Source organism: Halichoerus grypus, chromosome 11 (genome assembly GCF_964656455.1).
Source record: "Halichoerus grypus chromosome 11, mHalGry1.hap1.1, whole genome shotgun sequence".
Lineage (NCBI taxonomy): Eukaryota > Metazoa > Chordata > Mammalia > Carnivora > Phocidae > Halichoerus > Halichoerus grypus.
The window spans coordinates 7,489,146-7,511,969 of record NC_135722.1 but is presented as its reverse complement, the minus strand read 5'-3'; the positions used below and the strand labels follow the sequence as shown (position 1 = coordinate 7,511,969).

At 59.8% G+C, this 22,824-nt stretch overlaps 1 protein-coding gene and 1 long non-coding RNA gene across 2 annotated transcripts in view; one reads left to right on the top strand and one right to left on the bottom strand.

Moving 5' to 3' along the window:
• Nucleotides 1-1,907, top strand: part of LOC118541514 (uncharacterized) — a 6,883-nt gene extending 4,976 nt beyond the window's left edge. The window contains exon 3 of the long non-coding RNA XR_004920144.2: nucleotides 1,695-1,907. This is a non-coding gene — a long non-coding RNA (uncharacterized LOC118541514). The remainder of the gene's footprint in view (nucleotides 1-1,694) is intronic.
• EHD1 (EH domain containing 1) lies at nucleotides 1,872-22,824 on the bottom strand. The gene is made up of 5 exons (XM_036101162.2): nucleotides 22,234-22,824; nucleotides 18,127-18,224; nucleotides 6,787-7,199; nucleotides 4,250-4,414; nucleotides 1,872-3,897 (listed from the first exon to the last, which is right to left on the bottom strand). The coding sequence occupies exons 1-5, from the start codon at nucleotides 22,635-22,637 to the stop codon at nucleotides 3,373-3,375; spliced, it is 1,605 nt and encodes a 534-aa protein (XP_035957055.1). The 5' UTR covers nucleotides 22,638-22,824; the 3' UTR covers nucleotides 1,872-3,372.

Genomic DNA, 22,824 nt, shown 5'->3' with positions numbered 1-22,824 from the left:
GGGTCCTGGGATTGAGCCCCTCGTTGGGCTCCTTGGTCAGCGGAGAGTCTGCTTCTCCCTCTCCTTCTGCCCCTCCTTCTGCTCATGCGCACTCTCTCAAAAAAAAAAAAAAATCTTAAAACAGAGCTGTCGACTGGGGCCTACACAGGGGGTGGGCCCCAGTGCCCCCTGGGTGCTGGACTCTGAGGTGCTACACGGGAAGATGGCCCCCAATGCACCTCATTCCAGGAGCTCTGGGGGCCGGGTGCAAACAGCCCCCTGTGCCCCAGACTAGTCTCTGAAGAGGGGCCTTTTGCCCAGGATTCTGGCCAGCTAGGGAGGCGGGGAGGAGGAAGGGATGGGGGGCTGGCCCTCAGGAGGGTGGCCACATCGGAACCTAGAAGACCCCCCCCAACTATAAAACACAGACCAAGGACAGGAGCTCTGAAGCAGCAGGGGGGCAGACACCTGCTGAGGGCCCCTCCTTCAAGCCTCAGATGGGCAGCCATTTCCTGGGGCAGCACCCCCCTGCTGAGGTTTCCTGGGGCAGCACCCCCATGCTGAGAGTGCGGGCCTTGGCTGGAAGGGGCAGAGCAGGCCAGCAGCGCCTCTCACCCACATTCCGTAAGAACTCAGAAGTTGTGTTTTCTTTCTCTAACAGCTTGAACAAGCACGCTCTACCTCTTGGGTGACCCCTGGAAATTGAGGGCTGTCCCAAGCCTTCAAGGCCCTGGGCTGGAGTGACCTCGTTGGACCTTCAGTGTGGGGTTCTCAAACCTGTCTTTAGCACAGACTTTGGGGACACAGCGAGCTTTTTCTCCCCCCCCGCCCCCCGCCTTTAAGATTTTGTCAGAGAGAGCGAGCACAAGCAGAGGGAGCGGCAGGCAGAGGGAGAGGGAGAAGCAGGCTCCCTGCCAAGCAGGGAGCCAGACATGGGGCTCCATCCCAGGACCCTGGGATCATGACCTGAGCCGAAGGCTGACCCTTAACGACTGAGCCACCCAGGCGCCCCTCGAGCTTTTCCTTTTTAAAGGCTGCTTTCGAGAGCTCGTGTTCTGGAGTCGGGCAGACTGGGTTTGAGTCTCCCAGCTCTCCCGGGTCTCCGCTTCCCGGCTGCAAAATGGGAAAAAGTGACCTCCTAGGTTTTGGAGGTCAAGGCAAACCTTCTGAGTGGTAACGGGAGAGCTGAGCTGGTGGGCCCCCCACTAGCTGGGCCACTGGCCATCAGACCGGACGCCTGCCACACGAGCTGCGGCCCACAGCCCGGCCCTCCAAAGCCACGGGCACCTCTTTGTGCTCTGCCATTTGCCACACACGGGCCGGCCTGGCCGGTCTCCACCCAGACTGCACCTCGAGTGTTCTACCTTCCAGGGCGCATCAGCTTCCGATTTGCCACCCTTCCCTCCCCTTCCCTCCGCTGGAACCAACAGTCCCCCTGACCCTCGCGGGCCCCACCCTTCCCAATTGTGTTTCTGTCGGTGCCGGTGTGCCGCTGGGCCAGTCTCCAAGTCACCCCGCGGCTAGTGTGGAGCACAGTACACCCTTGTCTACTTGACCCCTCCCGGTGCCCCCATCTGCCCAAGGCCAGGGATGGGCCCAGGTTGGAGAAGCTGTGAAGGTGGCAGAATGCGGGTACCTTCTCCCCCAGCCCCTGGGGGGCCGGCCTAGCCTGTCACCAGAAGTTCTCCTGACTTCACCCCTTCCCACCCCCGCAGGAGGCAGCAGCTGCCGCCGAGCTGAGCATCGCGGGGCGGGGACCACCACCGCCCCCCGGCAGGCTTGCCCATCGGTCTCTGCGGGCACCTCGGCCCTCCAGATGCTCTGCCAGCGTCCCAGCAGGCGCCGGGCGGGGCAGGCCCCTGGAAGAGACAACTAAGCACCGAGAGCTTCAGCACAATTAAACTTTTTTTTTAATGCAAGAAAAAAAAGCGGTGTCTGGTTGCTTTTTCTTCCCACAGGCAAGTGGGGAGGAGCCAGGACACCTCACAGTGACTTCCCCACCAGGAGGCTGCCCCCGCCCTCACCTAATACTGCACACAATGGTGGGCCGAAGCCAGCCGCAGGTAACACAGACCCCGTGGGGGCCCGGGGAGCAGCCCTGGCTGGAGGGCGGGGGGTGGTGGTGCCAGAAGAGGTCCACCGGAGTCCCTGAGACCTACCCTGGGAGTGCCTGGTGGGAAGCGTGCTCCCCCCACCGCGGTTCCAGCAAGGAGCCGGTGAGTGGAGTGCATCCCGGCCCCCCGAGGCTGTGCTGGGAGAGCCCGGCCAAGGCAAAGCTGATGAGGCAGGCTGCCCTGGCTGCTCGCTGCCTCCAGTCCCTCGTTCCTCAGCCTGGAGGGAGGTTACTCGAAGGACATCCAAGACATCTGCTGCCCGGCTCTGCTCGATGGGAGGAGAGAGCTTCCATGGAGAATGAACGGAGGTACGAGGAGAACGGTCGGGGTTGTCCCTGGTCTCTGCTGTCTGGACACTAGGTCCGGGCTGGAGCACCAAGCCAGGCCAGACTCATGAGGGCCCACCACCCATCCAAGGTGGGGGAGGAGGTACACCAGAATGTTCCAGGAGAGTGAAAGGGAGAAGCAGGAAACACAAACGCTGGGGTCCTCGACAGGGTGTGCTCTGTACATCCAACGGGTCCTGGGTGGAGCTGCCCCCTAGTTGGAGTGTGAGAAAGGAGACAAAAATCACAGCTTCTGAACAAGAGGTTGGGAAGTTACTGGAAAATTCGGTCAGGTATGAAAGGTGTCACTTTACAGAACAAAACTAGCTTGTATGTTTTTCTGGGAGACGTTCTCACATCCCTCCTCATCCCTTGGACCTCATAAAAGAGGGAGTTGGGCTTGCTTCTGTGACTGTCAAGCTGGGGGAGGGGGTGCGATGTGAGAGCAAAGAGCAGGGCCCGTGCATGGGGGCCACCGGGGAGGGCAAGGCAGAAGGCACCAGAACCAGCTTAATCCAGGAGCGTGGGGAGGGGGCAGAGCTGGACAGGGAAGGAGCCACTGGGTCAGTGAAGCAGTACTCAGCTTAGAAACAAACTGGAATCCTGGGGTTCCTGTCTACACACGGCACCTGCTGGGGGGTGGGGGCTGAGCCAGGGTGGGCACGTGCTGTACGGCAGAGCTGGGGGGGGTGGGGGGAGGACAGGGGCTCGTGTGCGTGGGGCTGTCAAATGGAGGAGGCAAGAAAGAACGCTGCCTCTAACGTTATATATTAAAAATATCCATAGTTCTTGTGCACAAAATTCCATCATTCACATACAAGTATCATCCGCCTCCCTGCTGGGCCCGCGAACAGCCTGAAAAGAAAGATGGTGGTTTTCCTTTCTGAGAGCCGAGGAAACTCTGCTCAGTCTTTCCAGCCCCTCGCCTCCCCCCGGTGGGCCCGGCCGGGCGGTCACTCGTGCCTCCGCTTGGAGGGCGGGATCAGGTGCGGGGGCAGGTCGGCGGGCAGCTCGTGGCCCTCCAGCTTGACTTTGATGAGGTGGTTGGCCAGGGCAAACTCCTCGTCATCCAGCAGCCCGTCCTTGTCCACATCGGCCAGCTTCCAGATCTTCCCCAGCACTGTGTTGGGCAGCTTGGACTTCACCATCTCCTTCTTGGCGTTGGCGCCCGTGATCTTGCCGTTGACAGGCGACAGTGTGTAGAAGATCTCATCGTAGGTGGGCTTGTCCTTGCCCACCACCCACTCCACGTCGTCGATGCCCTCGCCGGCCCCCTCGCCGTAGCCGTGCCCAAAGGGCCCGTTCATGGTGCCGTCGAAGGCGCCGCCCTTCACGGCCTGGGAGGGCATCAGGGACTCCTCCTGGCGCACCATCACCATCAGCCGGGCGATGTCGTTGGCCAGCATGTCGTCCACTGTGTCCAGCAGCTTAGGCTTCAAGGCCTGGAACTTGCTGAAGTCCTGAGTCTGCAGGAGCTCCTGTGGTGGGCAAGGGAGGGGGAAGGGCTGGGTCAGGTGTCCATGGACTCTAGGCAGAGTGGCCGGAGCAGGGGTCCCGAGCCACAGAGCCGGCCCCAGGTCACGCCCCCACCGAGGCTTGCCCCTCGGCCTTGGCTCCCCAGTCTGTTTAGTGGAGGTGGGAACAGTTCCTTCCCTGAAGGGCTGGGGGGGATGAGCCAGGATGGTGCTGGAGGGCCTGGCGCCCCGCCCTTTCCCCACCCCTGGGGGTGAGTCACCACATTCCCCTCTGCGGTGTCACGGCCACTAAACTCAGGGGCTTCCAGCTGGGAGGCCCGTCCCAGGGAGGGCGGCGAGCGGGGGACAGCCATACCTGCATCTTGCGGAGGCTCGGGAAGTCCCCGGGGGAGATCTGATGCTCCCGCTCGATCTTCTGATAGATCTCTCCCAAGTTGTTCACCAGCTCCTTCTTTTTGCTCTCTTTCCCGAACACGTTGGGCATCTCCTTCTTGAGGGAGCTGATGATGTAGGCGTGCACCTGGAGAACAGGAAGGGGCACCATGTAGGCAGAGGGCCTGCGCCGGGCTGCCCCAGACGGCCGGGACCGGGACCGTCACCGGGGACCGCCTGAAGCAGTCCGGGGCCCGTGCTCTCTGGGGCCCCGGGTGCACCCCCAGCTTCCTGTCCCGCGGCGGAGATGCGGAGCCCGCCATCCCACATGCGCACACCGGTGGCCGCTGACGTCGAGTTCTCAAAACCCCAACACGGCCCGAGTTCTGCTGGGCGTGAGTAAGGATTAGGAAAACCACGTGAGGCTTCACCCAGATATTCTGAAGTTTATCTGCGCTCAGTACCTTACTTGGGTGTTTGCCAGCGAAGGGCCGCACACCCTTCACTTCCCCACGGCGGGCTGGTAACGCTGGGCACCCTCCAAGGCCCTCAGAGCCCTCCGCCTCGCCAAGTAACGTCCGGGCGTGAAGGGCCGCAGCCGGCCGCCCCCCCCCCCCCACTGCCAGCTCTGCGCCATCGAAGCCCCTCCCCCGGCCTGGCCCTGTGTGCGAACGGCCCGAGGGCAGCAGGCCTGTCACAGAGCGAGGCAGCCGCCCCTCCGCCCGTCACGGCCCGTGTAGGTTGGCCTTCGCAGGTTGGCACAGAAGGCCGCTCGCTCCAGGAAAAGCAAACAGCCCGGAGCCGCAGGTGCAGCACGAGATCGGAGGCCCGGGGGTTTTCCAGGCGTGATGACTCAGGGTGCCCGGAGGAGGTGACACACCATTTCTGCAGATGAACGGGGAGCCCGCCCTTTGTTCTGTCCCGGAAGGAGGCTTCGAGAGGGCACAGGCGGCCCTGCTGGGGGAGGGGGGGGTGCTGGCCAAGGAGGGAGCAGCGCTGCCCTTCCCTGCAGCCTAGAACCGGGAGGCCAGGAGCCAGTGATGCGGGTTTTCTCACGGGGTCCCTTCTCAGAACCAGCTCCCTGCACGGGGAAGCTTCCAGAAGTGAGAGAGGTGGAAGACCCAGAGCAGATTCTGCAACCTCACTGTGCATACAGATCCCCAGGCGGTTGAGGTGTGCGGGGTGGGGCCTCGAGGGCTTGTGCTTCTAGCACACTCCAGTATGGTCCACGAGCACTCTGGTAACCAGTGTGGACACACAGACTGGTGGTAGAAGATGAGAGGTCAGTTCTTTTTACTCAAGACGGTGAGCACCAAAATGCTACCTGACTCCAGACCTCGAGATGGTGTGGGGCGGCCTGAGCCGCTGTGTGTGGCCCACAGCGGACTCTCAAAAGCCGGAGCTACGCGGCTGGCTCCCGGAGGCAGGAGCGCGGGCCGTGGGGCTCCTCCTGGCTCTCCCCGGAGGGGGCCTGCCACCTGCAGAGGAGGCGCCACTCCTCAGGCCTTTACTTGGGAGCCCGGGCGACTGCTGCACCGGCCACAGGATGCCTTCGCTGAAGCCCTAGCGCCCCCGACACCCCTACGCTCCGTGGCCACTTCGTCAGAGGAGCGGCGATGCACGGGGTCCCCGCTGAAGCCAAGCTCTGAGCCCCACGGATCCATGATCCGCGCATGTGCATGGTGGCGGCCCGCGGACTTTTCCAGGCAGGCTCAGAATGTGCAGCTGTGCTCAATCGGGGGGTGTTCTGCCCCTGTGTGTCTGAGGGGCCCGCTGGGGGCATCAGCCTTCTCTCCCAGCCCCAGCCACGCCGGGGTCTCCCTGAAGTACGTGGCCCGGAGCTGAGATTCCAAGCTCTTGAGCGATCCAGACGCCGCCAACAGGTGCCATTGGGAGGGGCTGGATGCTTTACGAGACCTCTGGGGGCTGAGGCCGCCCAGGGTTCTCCCTCGGCCCACAGGCTTGCGCCCCATCTCTCCGCTAGCTCCTTCCTGTCCTGGCTTATGCGTCAGCACCCACCCGAGGCCTCCCAGTCACCTGCTTCTGCGGCATCCCACGACAGGACAAAAAACCGTGCCTGACTTCCCTTTACACGTTCCGCTTTCCCGGTACGACTGGTGCGTGCTGGAAGGGCAGGGACTGTGCGTGTCAGTCCCCTTGTGTCCCCAGCACCCCGCACACGCGGAGTGCTCAATCAACAGGCCTGGGAGGGGAAGCCGATGAGGACTAGAGCTGCACCCGCACTGGCTCCCCACTTCCCAGGCCGCCCCTTGGCCCAGTGTTCCCTTCCCGCTTAACATCTACATGCATCAAGAAGACTCAGTTGAGAAAGGGCCACACGCATGGGCGCACAGAGGACCCATCTAGACACAGGGCAACGTAGGTGTGGCTGTAGGTCTGCGGGGATGGGTCTCGGGCACCCCAAAAGCCATGGCAGACCAATCCTGGGGCCCCAAGTGCCAGTCCCAGCCCCCATGGGCCCCACCCAGCAGGAGGCCCTGCCCCCCACCCCCAGTCTACCTTGGCCAGCCGTGCCCGCTTGATCAGGTCATTGAGCTTCCTGAGGGCAGCGTTTCGGGGCAGAGACTGGATGTCTTTGAAGAGGTCCTGCTCCTCCGCCTCAAAAAGCTTGCGATTGTCAGGGATGAGGAGCGGGTGGGACCAGAAGGAGCCGATGTATACCCTGACCACCTCGGGGGTGTTGATGATCTTCCCCAGGGACCACATGAGAGCCCCGTAGACCCGCATCAGCTGCTGGGTCTCGATCTGGTCGGCTTTGTTCAGCACCACGCGGATCTTGTCCTCATGGTTCTTGAGGGCCTTGATGACCTCGGAGAACTCGTCAGAGATGTCCAGCTTGTGGGCGTCGAAGAGCAGGATGATGCGGTCGACCCGCTCGGCGAACCACTCCAGGACGGCAGCGAAGTCATAACCTGCAGGAAGAGCGGGGTGAGCTCGGGGGCACCGGAGCCAGGCTGCTCTGAGAGCTCTCCTCCCTGACCCGACCTCGGACTTCTCAGCCTGGTGTCATTTAAATTTCCACCATGTCCTCACAGGGCCAGCACAGCACCCCGAGGGCAGGGGCGTCAGGTCCCCCCTATTTCTGTACCCACCCGATACCCTCGCCCAGCAGCACCTGGCACAGAGAAGTGAGCCACAGATAAATAATGCAAGAGAAGTCACAAAATCCAGGGGCGCCTGGATGGCTCAGTCCATTAAGCGTCTGCCTGAGGTTCAGGTTATAATCCTGGGGTCCTGGGATTGAGCCCCGTGTTGGGCTCCCGGCTCAGCGGGGAGTCCGCTTCTCCCTCCTCCTCTACCGCCCCCGGCCCCACTCATCCTCGCTCTCTCAAATAAATAAATAAAATCTTAAAAAAAAAAAAAAAAAAGAAGAAGTCACAAAATCTGGGCTCTAAAGTGGCTCAGACCAGGGCAAAAGTGAGGAGGGGGAGCCCAGCAGTGTGGTGAGAAGAACAGAGACTCGGGGGCTGCCAATGCCGGCTGGATGCCCTTACACGACAAGGACAGTAAGGAACAGCTGGGACACCTGCAGCTGCTACTCGTGGGGTGCTCGTGCGGGCCCCCCCTCTCCAGGAACCTCACTTATTCTCCACAACAGGGGTTGGCAAACTGCAGCTGGCCCATCACCTGTTCCGTAAATAAGTTGTTTTTTTGTTTTAAAGATTTTATTTATTTGACAGAGAGAGACACAGAGAGAGAGGGAACACAAGCAGGGGGAGTGGGAGAGGGAGAAGCAGGCTTCCCGCTGAGCAGGGAGCCCGATGCGGGGCTCGATCCCAGAACCCTGAGATCATGACCTGAGCCCAAGGCAGACGCTTAAGGACTGAGCCACCCAGGCGCCCCCCACCCCCCGCCCCGTAAGTAAGAGTTTTAGCGGGACACGGCCACGCTCCTCCGCACCGTCTGTGGCCGCTCTTGTCCACAGCAGCAGAGTTCAGCCACGGCAGAGACCACAGGCCTGCAGGCCAAAAACACTAACTCGGACCCTTCAGAAAAACTTCGCTGGCCACTGCTCTACGACAGGCCTACGAAATGCTACACACCGCATCCCCTCTCTAGGCCTTAAATGCGTCTCTAAAACGAGGTGGCTGGACTAGATCACGTCCAGCTCTCAAGTCTAGGCTACGCGGTCTCCCAGCGTCCAGTGGAGGCCCCTTGGGGGGCGGGGCCGTCGGCAGCAGAGACCGCTCACCGTAGCTCTTACCTTGACAACAACGGTCTAGTTCTGGCTGAACTCAGGGCCCCCCAGTTTAAGACCGCATTTTCTAGCCTCTCCTGCGGCAGAAATGAACAAGGTCTATGAGACCTTTGTCCTTTTCTCCCTTCCTGAGGGATGGAATGCAGATGTGATAGCAGGGGCTGGAGCAACCACCTTGAGTTCAGAGATGAAAGCCGAACGTTCAGGATGGCCTGGACTGTTATTTTCCACATGAACTAGCTGATATCTGGTTTAAGCCAATGGATTTTGGGGTCTCTCCGACAGCAGTTTAACCTAAATCCTATTTCACAGTCACGCCTCTTTTAAATGTTTCCACTTCTTCCACTGCCCCCAGAAGAAGTGAAGGTTCTATTTCTCATCTTTTATTTATTTTTAAGATTTCATTTAGTTGAGATAGTGAGCGAGACAGAGAGCACAAGCCAGAGGGAGAAGCAGACTCCCCGCTGAGCAGGGAGCCCGATACCGGGCTCCATCCCAGGACCCTGGGATCATGATCCGAGTTGAAGGCAGACGCTCGACCTACTGAGCCACCCAGGCGCCCCTATTTCTCATCTTTTAGGAGCAAAGATGAGGAGATGTAGGAAGACCAGGTGACAAGAGTGGCCTAAAAGTCTTTGGGAAGCTTGGGTCGAAGCCCCTGAGCTACCATTTCCTCTCCGGCTGATTCTGGGCAAGCCTCCTTGTCCCTGGGCTCCTCCTTGTTCTTCACCTGCTCCCCACAGGCCACCTCAAATACAGGCCGGGCCTCCTAAGAAGCACCAAATACACCCCAGAGCGCAGTCAGGCTCCGAAAGTAAGCCGGAGAAGCTGCTCTCATAGAGAAGAGCCCGAGACCCTGCCCAGAAACGGGCCCACCAATCTCCTCATCCTGACAGCCTGCTCCTGGCTAGCATCCCTTGCAAAACATGCTCGCGACCCTCTGACCAAACTGGGATTTGGCCACGCATTATCCAGACTGCCAGGTTACAGAAAAGTAGCAGGTAGAGGGAGAGAACAAAGAAAACGGACAGAATGAACTACCGCGCCGTGAGGAGGGGGGGCAGCCCTCCCCGCCCCTCCGGTAAGGAGCCTGCTGAGTGGGTCATCAGAGTGGTATTCGGCTGCTCCCGCTCCTGCCAAGCCTCCCAGACTGAAGGCAAGTCAGCAGCTGGGCTCCCCAAGAGGCTACCTCCACTCAGGCCAGAGCCAGGCCCCCATCGCAAGGGCTCTAAGATAAACAGTTAACACTGGGGGTGTGCCGAGGGGTGAAGGTCTGCTTGGCGGGATAAACATTCTGGCCGCCAGGCCCCCCAGGTTCAAGTGCGCTTCAGAGCCATGTGCGCCCGAAGCCACAGCATTCCAAGCCTCTCCCCGAACTTAAACACTCAGAAAGAACACAGGCTCTTAAATAAGACAGCCCTGGATTCGACTCCCGGCGCCGGCCGCTGACTGCGACCTGACCTGAAGTTCCGAACTCCTGAGTTACCATTTCTTCATCTGTAAAACTCCAAAAACAACTCCTCCTCCTCTGACCGTAGGGGGGATTAGATCAGGTAACACACGGGGCTCCCAGCACAGGCCCCATAGGCAGGAGGGGCCGAGGGGCTGGGGACAGCTGAACCGGTCAGGAACTGAGAGCCGCCGAAGTTCAGCCTGGTTCTGAGACCAGCGGCCAGCTCTCGTCCTTGGGGTGAGACACCGGAACCTCAGGAAAACCCCAGATTCACTGTTTCTGTTGACTTAGCACAGCAGCCTCGCGACGCAGCAACGGGCAGTCTGTTCCCCCCACAGCACGCCCGGGAGACAGGGCGCTCCGATCAGAGGCAGCCCCTCAACCGGCCGGAGTCTCTAATGGGGGCGGGGAGGTGGAGCGGGGGGGGCAGGGGCAGTAAGGTCCCAGTGAATCTGAACTTGAGCCTGGTCAGGGCAGCCATCGGCCTTCCCTAGGCCCAGGCAGAGGGTTGGAAACAGCCAGACCACCCACCACCCGACTATCGGTGCTCAGAGAGTGGGAGACAGCCTGGAGCCAGCACCAAAGGCCGTTGGGTGCAGAGGACATGGCCACCCCCACCCCCACCCCTGGCCCCGAGAGCCACCGGACGGCGTGCCCAGAGAGACGCCCCCAGCAGAAACCCAGGACGGGAGGGCCGAGGAGCAGGCAAGGGAAGCGGGCAGGGAGCCTTTTATGGCTGCCCCTGGGAGCGGCAGGTCAGCCCTGGAAAAGCAAGGCCTCAGGACTGAATGACGGCTCCCTCTCAGCAAGAATGAGGCCCAACTCGTCCCTCGTCACACTGCCTGTCCTCAGACCGCCGCACGCTGACGGAGCACAGATTCGCAGAGCTGGGGAGGCAGTGATGCCGGATGAGAGGTGCCTGGAATGGGAATGGGGGCTCCCGGATGGGCTGGGCTCCAGCCCAAGTTCGCTTTGGCCCTGCGGTCAGGACAGCACACAGGGAGCTGAGCTCACTCCCCAGACTCCACCCAAAGTGGCCTCGCGCCCCCTCCCGCGCTGGTGGGGACCCAGGACGACTCCCGGAAAGACAGAGAGAGGAGGAGGGGGAGGAGTCACCGCGGCAGAGCCGAGAACCCCAAGTGCCCCCCGCCCGCAAACCCAGTTACCCGCCAACACCTCAAGTTGGAGCCAACAGAGCTCTAAGTCCATTTTTTTTGCAGGTAAATGAAATTTCCTGTTTATTATGAAAAACGCTCTCACTTTTGGGGAGGGAGACATGGTGCTGGCCAAGTACGTCCACGGGTCACTAAAAGGGTCACGGCACGGGCGCTATGATGTCATCACAGGCATATGACCGCGCAGGCCCACCCGGCCCCCATCTGTCCACCAAACCCTCACTCTGGCCTGAGAGATGGTGTCTCGAAAGACACCGAGGGCTGGACCCGCAGCAGCAGCAGCGAAGCCTCCATCGAGCCCATGCACCTGGCAGGGCGGCCGCGGCCACCACTCAGCCCGGAGCGGGGCGGCAGGGGACAAGTGTGCCGGTGCCCCCTGCCCTCAGCACTGCCCGAGGCGGTGAGCCTCCAGGTTTCGGGACACACGAGGGGTCTGCCTCGGTGCCAGGATGTGTCTGGCCACTGAATTCTGGGACTTTGGGGAGATTATAAAATAAGCCAGGCACAAAAGGACCAACGCTGCACGATGCCACGCATCCAAAGTCCACAGAGACAGAAAGGAGAGCGCACCCAGGGGCTGCGGGCAGGGGGAAATAGGAGAACGAGTGGTTAATGGGGTTACGGTTTCCGTTTGGAAGATGGCAAAGTCTGAAAGGTGGACGGTGGGGACAGTCACACAACAACACGAAATGTACTTGATGCCACCAAGCTGTGCACGTAGAAGGGTTACCGTGGTTAATCTCAGCGCACACGCATGCACAGTCGTGGGGACTGGGGAAGGGGGCACAAAGAAGAATCGCTTGTACGCTCAGGGCCACCCAGCTGAGGGCTGGGCTCGGCCTCGGGAAGTAAGCACAGGGGCCACGTGGACAGGTCTCTGCTCTGTTCCCACCCAGCCTCGTCTGGGCCGCTCGGGCTCCTCACCAGTCGGCAGTCCTGACAAGAGTCCCGCTCCCCGCCACGGGCACAGAGGCGGAAGAGAGGAAGTTGTCACAGGTCCTCTCCCTCTCCTGACACCCTCCAAACACAGGTAGTTCCAGCAGCTGGTGGAAAAGCTGCTTCATACGTTCCAAGTTTCTAGAACATCAACAATAGAGGGCTTGTCTGCAATCGACTTTTGTTTCCTGCCATTCAAGCTGTGTGGGCCTTGGTATTTCTTGCCGTGGCTCCCACCATACACGTTTCTAACCGGTGCCGCGCCCGGGAGAGGGGGGCACAGGATGGCAGGACGAAGATTAAGGAGCCGAGAGAGGACCGACATGGGTGCCGAGCTTCCTCGGGCGGGCACACTCTTCAGGGAAGGACTTCCTTGGGGTGGCTCAGTGGCGAGGAGAAAGGGGCCTCCCCACTCCTAGGTATTTACCCAAGGGAAATTAAGAAACTGAAATCCACACTGTACGCAAATGTTTGTAGGAGCTTCATTTAAAATTGCCCCAAATTGGAAACCCAAAGGCTCTTCAGCAGGTGAATGGGTAAGACATGAGGGTACACGCATGGGACGGGAGGAATGGTGGGTCGACGGTCATGCTCTCGAATACATGATGAACGCCCCCAAGCACACACTAAGTGGAGGAGGGCAGGCACGGAAGACTCGTATGGACATTCTGGAGAAGGCAAAACCTCAGGGCTAAGTATCAGGTCTGAGTTGCCGGGGACTGGAGGGGACTACGAAGGGGAACAGGGAACTCTCCAGGCTGATGGAAAGACTAGATTTGATCCTGGCGGTGGTGGTTACGCAGCTGCTTCCTTGAGCCGTGCGCCTAACGAGGGCGAAGACCTCTGCAAATGTGACCGGGAAATGGACAAAGGGCAGGGAGGGACAGATGGACTCTGGAATGAGGCCGGCACTTGAATCGGAGCCCTCTCCTCGTCAAGCAGCTGCGCGACCCCAGCAGCCACGGCCCCTGTCCGAGCCTGTCTCTTCGTCTGTGACGGCAGGGTGTTAAGTCCCTGCTGCGCCGGGCTGCTGTGGGCAGCAAGGGAGTGCCTGGCACACCGTAAGCACTTGGTAAATGTTTACTCTTATTTACACACAGGAATTGTATTTCGGGCTCAAGGAGCGCAGATTCTGAGTGGTGTGTAGGCGACGACCACTTCTCACGCTCGAAGAATGCCTCGTACCACCAAATATAAATGGAACGTCCGCAGGCGCTCACACAGCTGCTCGAGCGGGGACCGCGCAGGGGCCGGGCGCCGGCTGGTACCAGTCCTCCGCGGGCGGCGGCCCACGCCCCTCGGCAGAGCGCCGCGTTCCCACCAAACGCTCGGGCCAAAAGCTGTCCAGGGGACCGGGGGCGGGGCGGGGGGGCATGGCGGGGTGAGAGGGAGGCTTGGACGAGGCTGGGGGCCCTGAGAAGGGAGACTCCGGCTGACTCAGTGTTCCCCTAGCCTCTGGCCTCCTCGGGATGTTAGTCAGAAAAAGGCCTTTCTAATCAGTCTGGGAATCCCTGGATTTTTGGGTGTCTATCTGTAATTAGCTGGCATTGGCTGAACATGTCACTGAGCACTAGGTGCTAGGGGTTAGCACATGGGCTGCAGTAACCCCCCCCAGGGTCCCCGGCTCCTAAAGTATTGCGCTGGGGCCTGAACCTTCTGTCATCATCTGTACTGTGGGCGCTGGGAATCCAAGAGGGACACAGCACATGGCCTAGCCCAAGGCCTGCAGGCAACCTCATGGAGCCTTCTATGGGCTGCAGAAAACCCTGACCTGGATGGAGGGCTCTTAGGGGTGGGGCAGCTCCGGAGGTCGTCAGCACAGGGGTCAGCAGGAAGGGAGGGCTGCCCACAGCGCGGCCCCACCTCGGAGTCAGAGGACTCCGTTCTGCACCTGGAAGGCCCTACCTGCCTAATGGGATGGCTTCCAGGCTTGGAGGGAGCCTGGGAACCAGGGACAGTCAGCAGGAGGGCAAATGAGAAGCTAGGGGACCAGCCAGCCTCGACCAGGGGTCCTACACCCATCCACAGAGGGTCTGGGGTGGAGGGAGCGATTTCTGGCTAGAGGCAGAGAACAGGGAAAAGGAAGAAGATGCCAGCAGGGTTGTTCCAAGCCCTGGACCTCGGGTCCATCTGTGAACTGAGTCTGATTTCAGGGCGGGAGAGAAGGCGAAGGCCTGTCAGGAGAGCGCAGAAGCCCAGCACGGTCACCACCCGAGGGTCAAAGACTCGCCCGGTATGCGCTGTCAGCGCTCCCGGGAGCCGAGCCGAGCGTCCGCTCTCAGCAACCGGGTGGCGTGAGCACAGCCCCTGCTGGGCCCGCAGACACACACTAGCCCGGGCGGCAAGCCTCGGCCTTCTCCTCTGCAGAGCAGCAGTGTCATCCCAGGGGCAGCTGTGGGACAGCTGAGGGGCACCGGCTCCCGAGGGGAGGACGCAGATGGTCTGCAGAAAGCCGGGCACAAGGCCGGCGGGGCGTCGGTCTCCAGACCCGAGTTTAAGGAACGCTTCCCTGCTGACGCGACTCGCGTGGGGGAAACCAAGGCGCAGAAGTTACGGCCAGCTCGCAGCCGCGTGGTGACAATGGCAGGGAGAGCCCCAGCCAGGGCCCTGAGCCCCACGCTGGGACCTCCACCTGAGCGCGCCTGCCCCCCGGGGACCCGCTGTGGGAAATCTCTGCTCCGGCTCGTGACTGCGCAGGCGCGGGCGGCAGCCTGGGAGCCAAGGGCGCCCGCCCCACCAGGCCCCGATGCCCTTTGGAACGCCCTTTATCAGTCACATGGCACTCAAGAATGAATGCTGTCCCCACAGATCACCCTTCTCTGCTGACACAGGAGAACGTTTATCTTTAAAGTCACTCAGATTAGCACAACAGGGAAGTGCACCCTGAGACTCCCACGGAGGCCCCGTCTCTTTCCCGGAGTAATTCTCAGGGGTCTCTCGCAGAGCCTGCCCTATATCCTGACTGCTCTGGGCCTGCACGGCCCCTACGTTATCTTTCCAGACAATATTTCCTGCACACGTAAGGGACCATGGGGAAAAGGGGAAGAAGCCAGGAGGGGCCTGGCAGATAGGGTGGGAAATGGATGTAAACCTAATTAACAACTCTAATGCACAGGCAACCTCCAGAAGAACCCTCTGTTCCCACGTAACGAGATCGGCAGACCGCAGAAGCGCACGCTGCTTGCCCAGGACCCGTGTTTTCTGCTGGCCCTATCTCGCTGAGAGGGAAACACCTGCTCTCCATGCTGTCAGCAAAGGGAGCAGACGGGAGAGCTGGCCGGGGAGGCTGGAACGCACTGCCCTCCTCTGACTTCCTCTGCTGGACAGGGCAACAGGGGACCTTTGCGAGGACTGGTGGGCGGGGCCTCCAAGCAGACGGCCACTCCTTCCCCGCCCAGCTAGCGGCCACCTCCCTTGAAGACCACAGCCAACAGAGCAGAGAGGTACTGAGATGGTCTCTCTCCGGCTGATAAAACGCCGACACCAAACATACTGCAGAGCAAATCCCAACTTGGTAACTTTTAGTAAAATACTTTAAACCGAGAGACCTAGGGTCCCGGAGGGAAAGAAACTGTCTACTAAAATCAGTTTGATCTCGCTATTTCACAGAAGGAAGCCCTCCCCCAATCAGAGCAATGCCCTTATCTTTAAGCCCCACTCCTCCTTCCTGCCCACGATAGGGTGGGGGAGGCCTTGTGTCGCCCCAGGACAGAGAGGGGCCAGTCTCACACCTGGAGGGGGGCAGAGGCAACCAGGGGTGAGCCTGGCGTCTCTTGCGGGCCTCCTCCTCTGAGTATCTGCCACCTGCGTGGACAACCTGAAGGCCAGGACTGCCTCGCGCACCACATCCCCCACTGGCACCGCCGAAGTGCACCCCGGGTGCCGATCCACCACCTGGACAGCCCAGAGAGGTGCTGCGGGGGTGCCCGTCCCAGAGAGAGCAGGTCTGGACATCACTGCCCACCTTTTTGCCAACCAGGAAAAGAGGAGGCGGCGGGGTGGAGGGGGGGACATCCCAGCAGACAGGGCCAGGCTGCCCAAAGCAGCAAGACCTATACTCCCAACCCGTCAGCCCACTAGGCTCTCCAGACCCAGGGTGACGTGTCAAAGACATGCCTCCCAGCAGGGGACTCCACAGCACTGGTGGAAAACAGTGGTTACGGGGGTCACAAGGGCCCTATGCCCTTTCCCTCAAATGCCTTAACTCCCAGCTCTGAAGGCCACAGTGAGCACAGCCTGCTGAGATGGTAAGCCTCTTCTCGTGAGCTATTGTCCCTATCCGAAGATGTGTACACATCAACTGACCCCAAGGCTGGGAGCATTGTGCGCACCCCAGAGATGGCTTAGTTCTCTAGCCCACGGCCCCAGTCAGAAGCAGCCCCCCTGCCTACTCTTCCAGATCATTACGAAGATAACACTGCGGAGCCTCGAAGAGAGTCCCTCTAGGATAACTCAGGCCTGGAAGTAAACGGAGAATAAATCCCCCCTTGTGGGTCTTTTTAATGCTTACCAGACATTTTCTTAAAACCAGCTTGGAACAACAAGAGCAGTAAGGAAAAACAACCTCGCCTTTTTATTTTTAAAGTTGTTTTTTTTTTTAAGATTTTATTTATTTATTTGAGAGAGTGAGCGAGAGAGTGAGTGAGAGAGAGAGCAAGAGCACGAGCGGGGGGCGGTGGGGAACAGAGGGAGAAGCAGACTCCCCGCTGAGCAGGGAACCCAAGGAGGGACTCAATCCTGGGACCCCGGGCTCATGACCTGAGCTAAAGGCAGACGCTTAACCGCAGGTGCCCCTTCTTTTTTATTTATGTAAGTAATCTCTGTACCCAACGTGGAACTCGAACTCACAACCCTGAGAGCAAAGAGTTGCATGCCCCTCCAACTGAGCCAGCCAGGTGCCCCTAGCCCTTGCCTTTTTAGAAGGGGTCCCAAAGCTGCTCCCTTGAACTCCTAGGAGTGTCTTTATCACTGGGGTGCGGAGCTTAAGAGCTTAAACGAGACAGAGAGAGAGCAGTTTCAGGGTGCTCTGATGCAAGCCCTTCCTGGCAGGGGCCCAGAGCCTGGAAAAAAAGAGAAGCAAGGTTTCTCAGCACCAAGAACGGGGTCCCCGCCCCCTTTAAGCCACAGGAGACATAAACATCTCCCACATACCAGGTCGTTGGCTTCAAATGCAAAGCTGGCCAATGCTGGCCAATGCTGGGCAGCCCAGAGGGAAAGGGGCACGGGAAAGATTTGCAAGTTAATGATACACAAATCCGGCCCCTTCTCAACCCCTGTCTGAGTGTGGTCCTACTTCATTTTCACATCTGCAGCTGCAGACTCCCCTCCTGGCCTGCCCTCACGCTCCTGCCAGGAAGCATTCAGGCCCCAAGGCTCCCCGCCCCTCCACAAAATGGAACAGCAGCAGAAATATAACCCAGTTCAGGCTCATCCTGAACCAGATCTTCGGAGTCCAGACAGCAGTTGACACAACCGGGGGCCTGGTGCACCAACACTCGGCACGAAAACCTTCCAGGCCCCGGGAAGGCTGCTGATTACCAACCCGAAGCAAACTGAAACACCTTTCCAGGAGCCCCTAAACACTTAACAAATTCCTGCAGCTTCTCCTTCCGGCTGGCTTGTTCGGGTCCAGTGTTCCCTCACAGACCTGCTGGGCTTGCCAGGAATTTAGACGGCGTCGGGAGGCAAAGCTTTTACACACCAAGTAGGGTGAGGGCGCCCCAGGGGAACAGCAATGCTGGCAGAGGTACCCGGAGCCCAGACACGGAGTGACTTCCCGTGACCTCACAGCCAGCCCCAGGTGCCATCTCGCCAGCTTGCCCTCTCTCCCAGCATGCCCCGGGGGGTGGAAAGCACGAGAGCCACGCAAAATAGGCTGTGCTCTCCCCCGGACAGCTCTTAGTACCCTCGGCACAGGGAGCCAAGGGAGAGAGCAACTCCTGCCCCCTTGGGGTTCAGCGCGCTGGGCAGACACGGGCCAATGTAAGATGGGCTGGGAGGGACCTCAGGGGCAGCACGTGGTCCGCGTCACAGACCGCAGAGGGAAGGCGCCCTGGGCTGTGTCGGAGCCTGTTTACCTCTGCTGATGCGCTGTTTCTCTCCAGACAGGATCCCGGGAGTGTCGATGATGCTTATGCTGTCCAGGACCGGGTTGGGCAGCTGGGCGCACATGAACCTGCACGGGAGCAAAAGCCGGAGGGGAGACGTCAAGACTCAGCCCTCGCAGCTCTAGAAGCGACGGGCGGCTTTCTGTGTACTCTCCTCTCCACCTCTGCCTTCCTTTCCCAAAGCAAGGCATTTACAGGAGGTTTTCTAGTGTTTCCAGGGGTGGCCCCTGAACTCTGTATTGTCTTTTTTTTTTTAATATTATTTTATTGTATTTATTTGAGAGAGAGAGCGAGCGCGAGCAGGGGGGAGGAGCAGAGGAAGAGGGAGAGGCAGACTCCCTGCTGAGCTGGGAGCCCGAGGCAGGGCCTGATCCCAGGACCCTGGGATCATGACCTGAGCCAAAGGCAGACGCTTAACTGACTGAGCCACCCAGGCGCCCCTGAACTCCGTACTGTCTTAACTGGGAATCCAACCAGGGGCTCAAACTGGCTTGCATCAGCATTTCCCTCACATTAGCTTTTCCCCCAGAGTTCAAGAGTTCAACTTTCAAGTTGCTGATGTGCTAGTGAAAACTGCACGAGATAGGCCACCGGTCAACTCCAGAAGAGAAAGAGAAAGGTGACACTGGGACTTAGCTAAATTTCCACACACTGAAGGCGGGGAGAGGCTTTCCTGCTGCTGCTGGGACCAGCCCATCCCTCCCACCCAGCTGCCTGGACGAAGGGACAGCAGGGGGCGGCCAGTACACGCTGGGGGACACGTGGGCTGGTTGGCGGGGCCGGGAGTACAGACATCATTCTCCGAAAGCCGGAGCAGGCCGAGGAAGAACAAATGAAGCCACAGAGGGGCTGGCAACTCCCGAGCGAGGGCTTAGCCATGTGTGCCTGAGTTCCCACTGAGCGTAGAACAGCCCAGAACAGCAAGGGGCTGTCCCAACTGATAGCAGAAATTCTTTACTGGACACAGAAAAGGCTCCTTTAAAAACTTCTCTGAAAAAGACACTGTGAGCAAAGAAAATACTGACCCTTTGTCTGTAGGATGCAGGCTTAAAGCTGCCTTTCCAACTGTGGGGAGGGATCTGAGCTGTAAGGTTCTCCTTTTGGCCCTACCCCCCCCCCCACAGCTCCCCCCCAAGTGACCAGGGGCCAGGCCCGGGGCAGCTGGCCAGGGGGAGGGGTGTTGCCTGCAAGCACAACGGGGCAACACCGGCTGACCCGCAGACCTTGGACCCGGTCCTCACTGTTGCCCTGACCGTGGTGCGCCACACCTGGGGCTCCTGCTCGGGAAGGGTCACAGAGGGAAGCCCAACTCAGAAGAACCTGAAGTACAGCTGGCTCTGAAAAATAACAGTACATAAAACCGCCCTGTAAAGGAGACCCGCGAGTACGACAACATCGGTAAGACCCAGAAACGAGATGCCCCGCGGAGTCCTGGGAGCTTGGCGGGGGAGACGAGGAAGGGGGCAAGCCGCTCCCACAGACGCAGCCGCTTCATCTCCCACCACCAAGGGCGCACTGACTGCCTCTCGCCCCGCAAGCGGTTTTCACAGGCTGCTCTTAGGACAACCTAACTGTAGTCTGTCTTGGTCTGCTCCATTGGATTTTAGTCTTAGAGCAGCCACTTAAGAGTAAAAAGGGCAGAAAGTCAAGTTCATGGCTCAATGGGTCTCTTTAAGCTGCCTGGAGAGGCTGTGTCAGCCAGAGAAGAGCCCCCTTTGTACGCCCTGGCTAGCCGGCCGGCACTCTGCGCACTCCACAGGCTGACAGCTCGGGGCCCTGCTCCAGGGCAAAGCAGTGCCCTCCCTGACCCTTGGCTGTTAAGACCCCTTTTGGCAGGGCTATTAGTGATCGAGAACCCTCTGGAGATGAAGTGGCAAGAGGGAAATAAGGGCTGCCTGGCTGGCTCAGTCAGTAGAGCGTGCGACTCTTGATCTCAGGGTCATGGGTTCAAGCCCCATGTTGGGTGTGGAGCCTACTTTAAAAAATAATAATAATAATAAATAGAACTGTGGGTCTTGAATCCTGTGGCACCAGCATCATCAGAGTGTCTGTTTTGGACCCAGCATCCCTGACCTGCGCTTTTTTCCGGGCAGAACCCACAGTAGGTGGTGACCGGAGGCATGAAGGCGGTCAGCCAGCGGGCACTGCATTAAGCTGCCCTGGTGAGCTCAACAAAGAGCACAGCCCTCCAAGCTCGGGCTTCCTGAACCACCGAGATGACGTCTACGATCCCCTCCGACTCTGAAACTTTAGGTCTCCAAATTCAGAAACAGGTTGAGTACCCCGTTTCTCCTTTCAAAAGCAGTCTGCTCTCACAATTAGAAGCGGAGGCCCGAGGACAGAAGGTGTACCTATCCCTCCTTCTAGCTTCCCAAAGTTCTGTGTGAAAGGCAAGACCTAATAATGGTTGGAATTCCCAGCACAGCAGCCAAACTGCGCACAAGATCCTCTGGGGCCCACCAGCTAAGAGTCTGGGCCAATTGCCCGTGTACGGGCACCATAATTCCGAGACACAGGTATTCTCTGGAGGAGGGCTCAAGGCGAAGAGGGTCATGCCCCTCACACGAAGGGCTTTATTCAGCTCCAGCCGTGACACACCAACGCCATCAACCGTAAAACAGGAGGCCGGCCTTAAATGCCCAAAAGGGGCAAAAAAACGTAACAGGAGTCTGCCTGTCTTCTCTGTTAAAAGTCAGCTCTGTGCACAGAGGTAGGCTGGCCACTGGCCTGGATCAGGAGCAAGCTGGTTCACCCTGTGTGGCTGGACAGTGTCGGGAAAGGAATGTGATCATACAGGGCGGAGACCTGGAAGGCAAGAGTCAAGGATTCTTTCCTAGGTCGTCCCCGACACATACTTTGAAAGGCATGTGAAGGGGCGCCTGGGTGGCTCAGTCGTTAAGCGTCTGCCTTCGGCTCAGGTCATGATCCCCGGGTCCTGGGATCCAGCCCCAGCCCCGCATCGTACTCCCTGCTCGGCGGGAAGCCTGCTCCTCCCTCTCCCACTCCCCCTGCTTGTGTTCCCTCTCTCGCTGTGTCTCTCTCTGTCAAATAAATAAATAAAAAATCTTTAAAAAAAAAAAAAAAGGCATGTGGAGTCACTCCTTGCATGGGGTCTGGCAGGAAAGGCAGATCTGTGAAGTCCTTTGGTATGTCCCTGGGGGCAGGGGTGGGGACAGGGATTTTAGAACCATTGACAAGCGCCTTTGAGCTCCTTTAGAGAAGAGTGAACTTGACTCCATAGAAAGACCAATGTTTTTCATTCCCAGCATCATGAGGGTCAGAGTCTTGGAGCATGACCCGGATCATGAGGAGACAGATTTCACCCATGTAACTGGGGAAACTGAGGCCCAAGCAAGTTAAGGAACATCTTCGTGAGGGAGTCAGGGCCCAGATCTTCCAGGCCTCCCAGTGCTACAGACTGAGGCTGTTTCCCGAAATCCCTAAAGGAGTACAGACCCTTTCGAGCTGACCCCCGGGGAGAAATGTTCACACTCCATCTGTCTGCTACCCCGTGGGCTGCCCCCAAACTCAGCAGGCCACAGCAGATCCTCCTTGTCCCTCCCACACAAAACCAGCGGTCCCGGGGGAAGCACAGCACAGCAGCAAAGGGAATGACGAAAAGTTTCACATATTTTTCCATGACACTTAGGCAGCAGCCACTTGAAGGAAGGGAGGGGGGAAGGGGCTGGTTTGAATGAATTCGGTGCATCCAGCCTGGGACTACACTGGGAGGAGGTGGAGACAGGAATCTCTCACCTTCCCAACGCTGACCCCGGTTCTGAGGGAAGTGGGGCTGGGATCTGCTGGAAGGTTTGGGAGTTAAACTGATAACCTGGAAAATTCTGGGGGTGACGGGGCGGGCGAGGGGGCGGCGATACCCACCCCCCAGACCTCCGGGTGGGCCGAAGCGGCAGGGGCCCTTGTCCCAGGGAGCGGTCGCCGAGGGGCTCGCTGGGGCCTCGGAGACAAAGGACGATGAGGGAGGCGGGGCCGGGCCGCCGCCACGGTAGGGTCGGGACCCGAGTGCGGCCCCGGGGGTCCCCCTCCGCCCCCCTCCTCCGGGCAAGGGGCGGGTACCTGTTGAGGAAGGCGTTGCCGAAGGCGTTGAGCTTGCGGAAGGGGCGCCGCGGGTCGACTACAAGCGCGTTGCCCGGCACCACGCCCTCGGTGGGGCCGTGCATGACCGCGATGAAAGAGTCGGTGGTGGGCTCGGGCCCGATGCGCATTCCTGGGAAGTCCTGCTCGATCAGGTGCCGGATGAAGGTGGTCTTGCCCGTGCTGTACTGGCCCACGAGGAGCACCATGGGCTTGTTGTCGAAGTCAGCGTCCTCCAGCGCGGGCGAGTGGAACTCGTGGAAGCGGTAGTGCTCCTCCAGGGGCAGCAGCTTCTGCGCGTACAGCTGCCGCAGCCCCTCGGCCACCGTCTGGAAGAGCTCCGGCTCCTTCTTGCGGCGGGCATCTTTGCTGACCCAGCTGAACATGCTGCCGGGGACGGGGCTGGCTGCTGCGGGGCAGAGCGGCGGCTAAGAGCAGGGCGAGGGCGCGGAGCCGAGGCGGGGCCCGGCCTGCCGGCGGAGGGGCAGCGGGGCAAGGGGGCGGGGAGCGGCCCGCACTGCGCAGGCGCACGGCACGGCCCGCGGGGCGCCCTCCGCGGAGTGGAGCGCGCGC

What these genes read in the sequence shown, in the direction of transcription:
- EHD1 (XM_036101162.2), bottom strand. Translation starts at nt 22,637, where the DNA reads ATGTTCAGCTGGGTCAGCAAAGATGCCCGCCGCAAGAAGGAGCCGGAG. An exon ending in AGCGGGCACGGCTGGCCAAG is followed by an intron (nt 4,415 to 6,786) that starts GTAGACTGGGGG and finishes CCTGTTCTCCAG; the next exon opens with GTGCACGCCTACATCATCAG. An exon ending in CGAGCCTCCGCAAGATGCAG is followed by an intron (nt 3,898 to 4,249) that starts GTATGGCTGTCC and finishes TGCCCACCACAG; the next exon opens with GAGCTCCTGCAGACTCAGGA.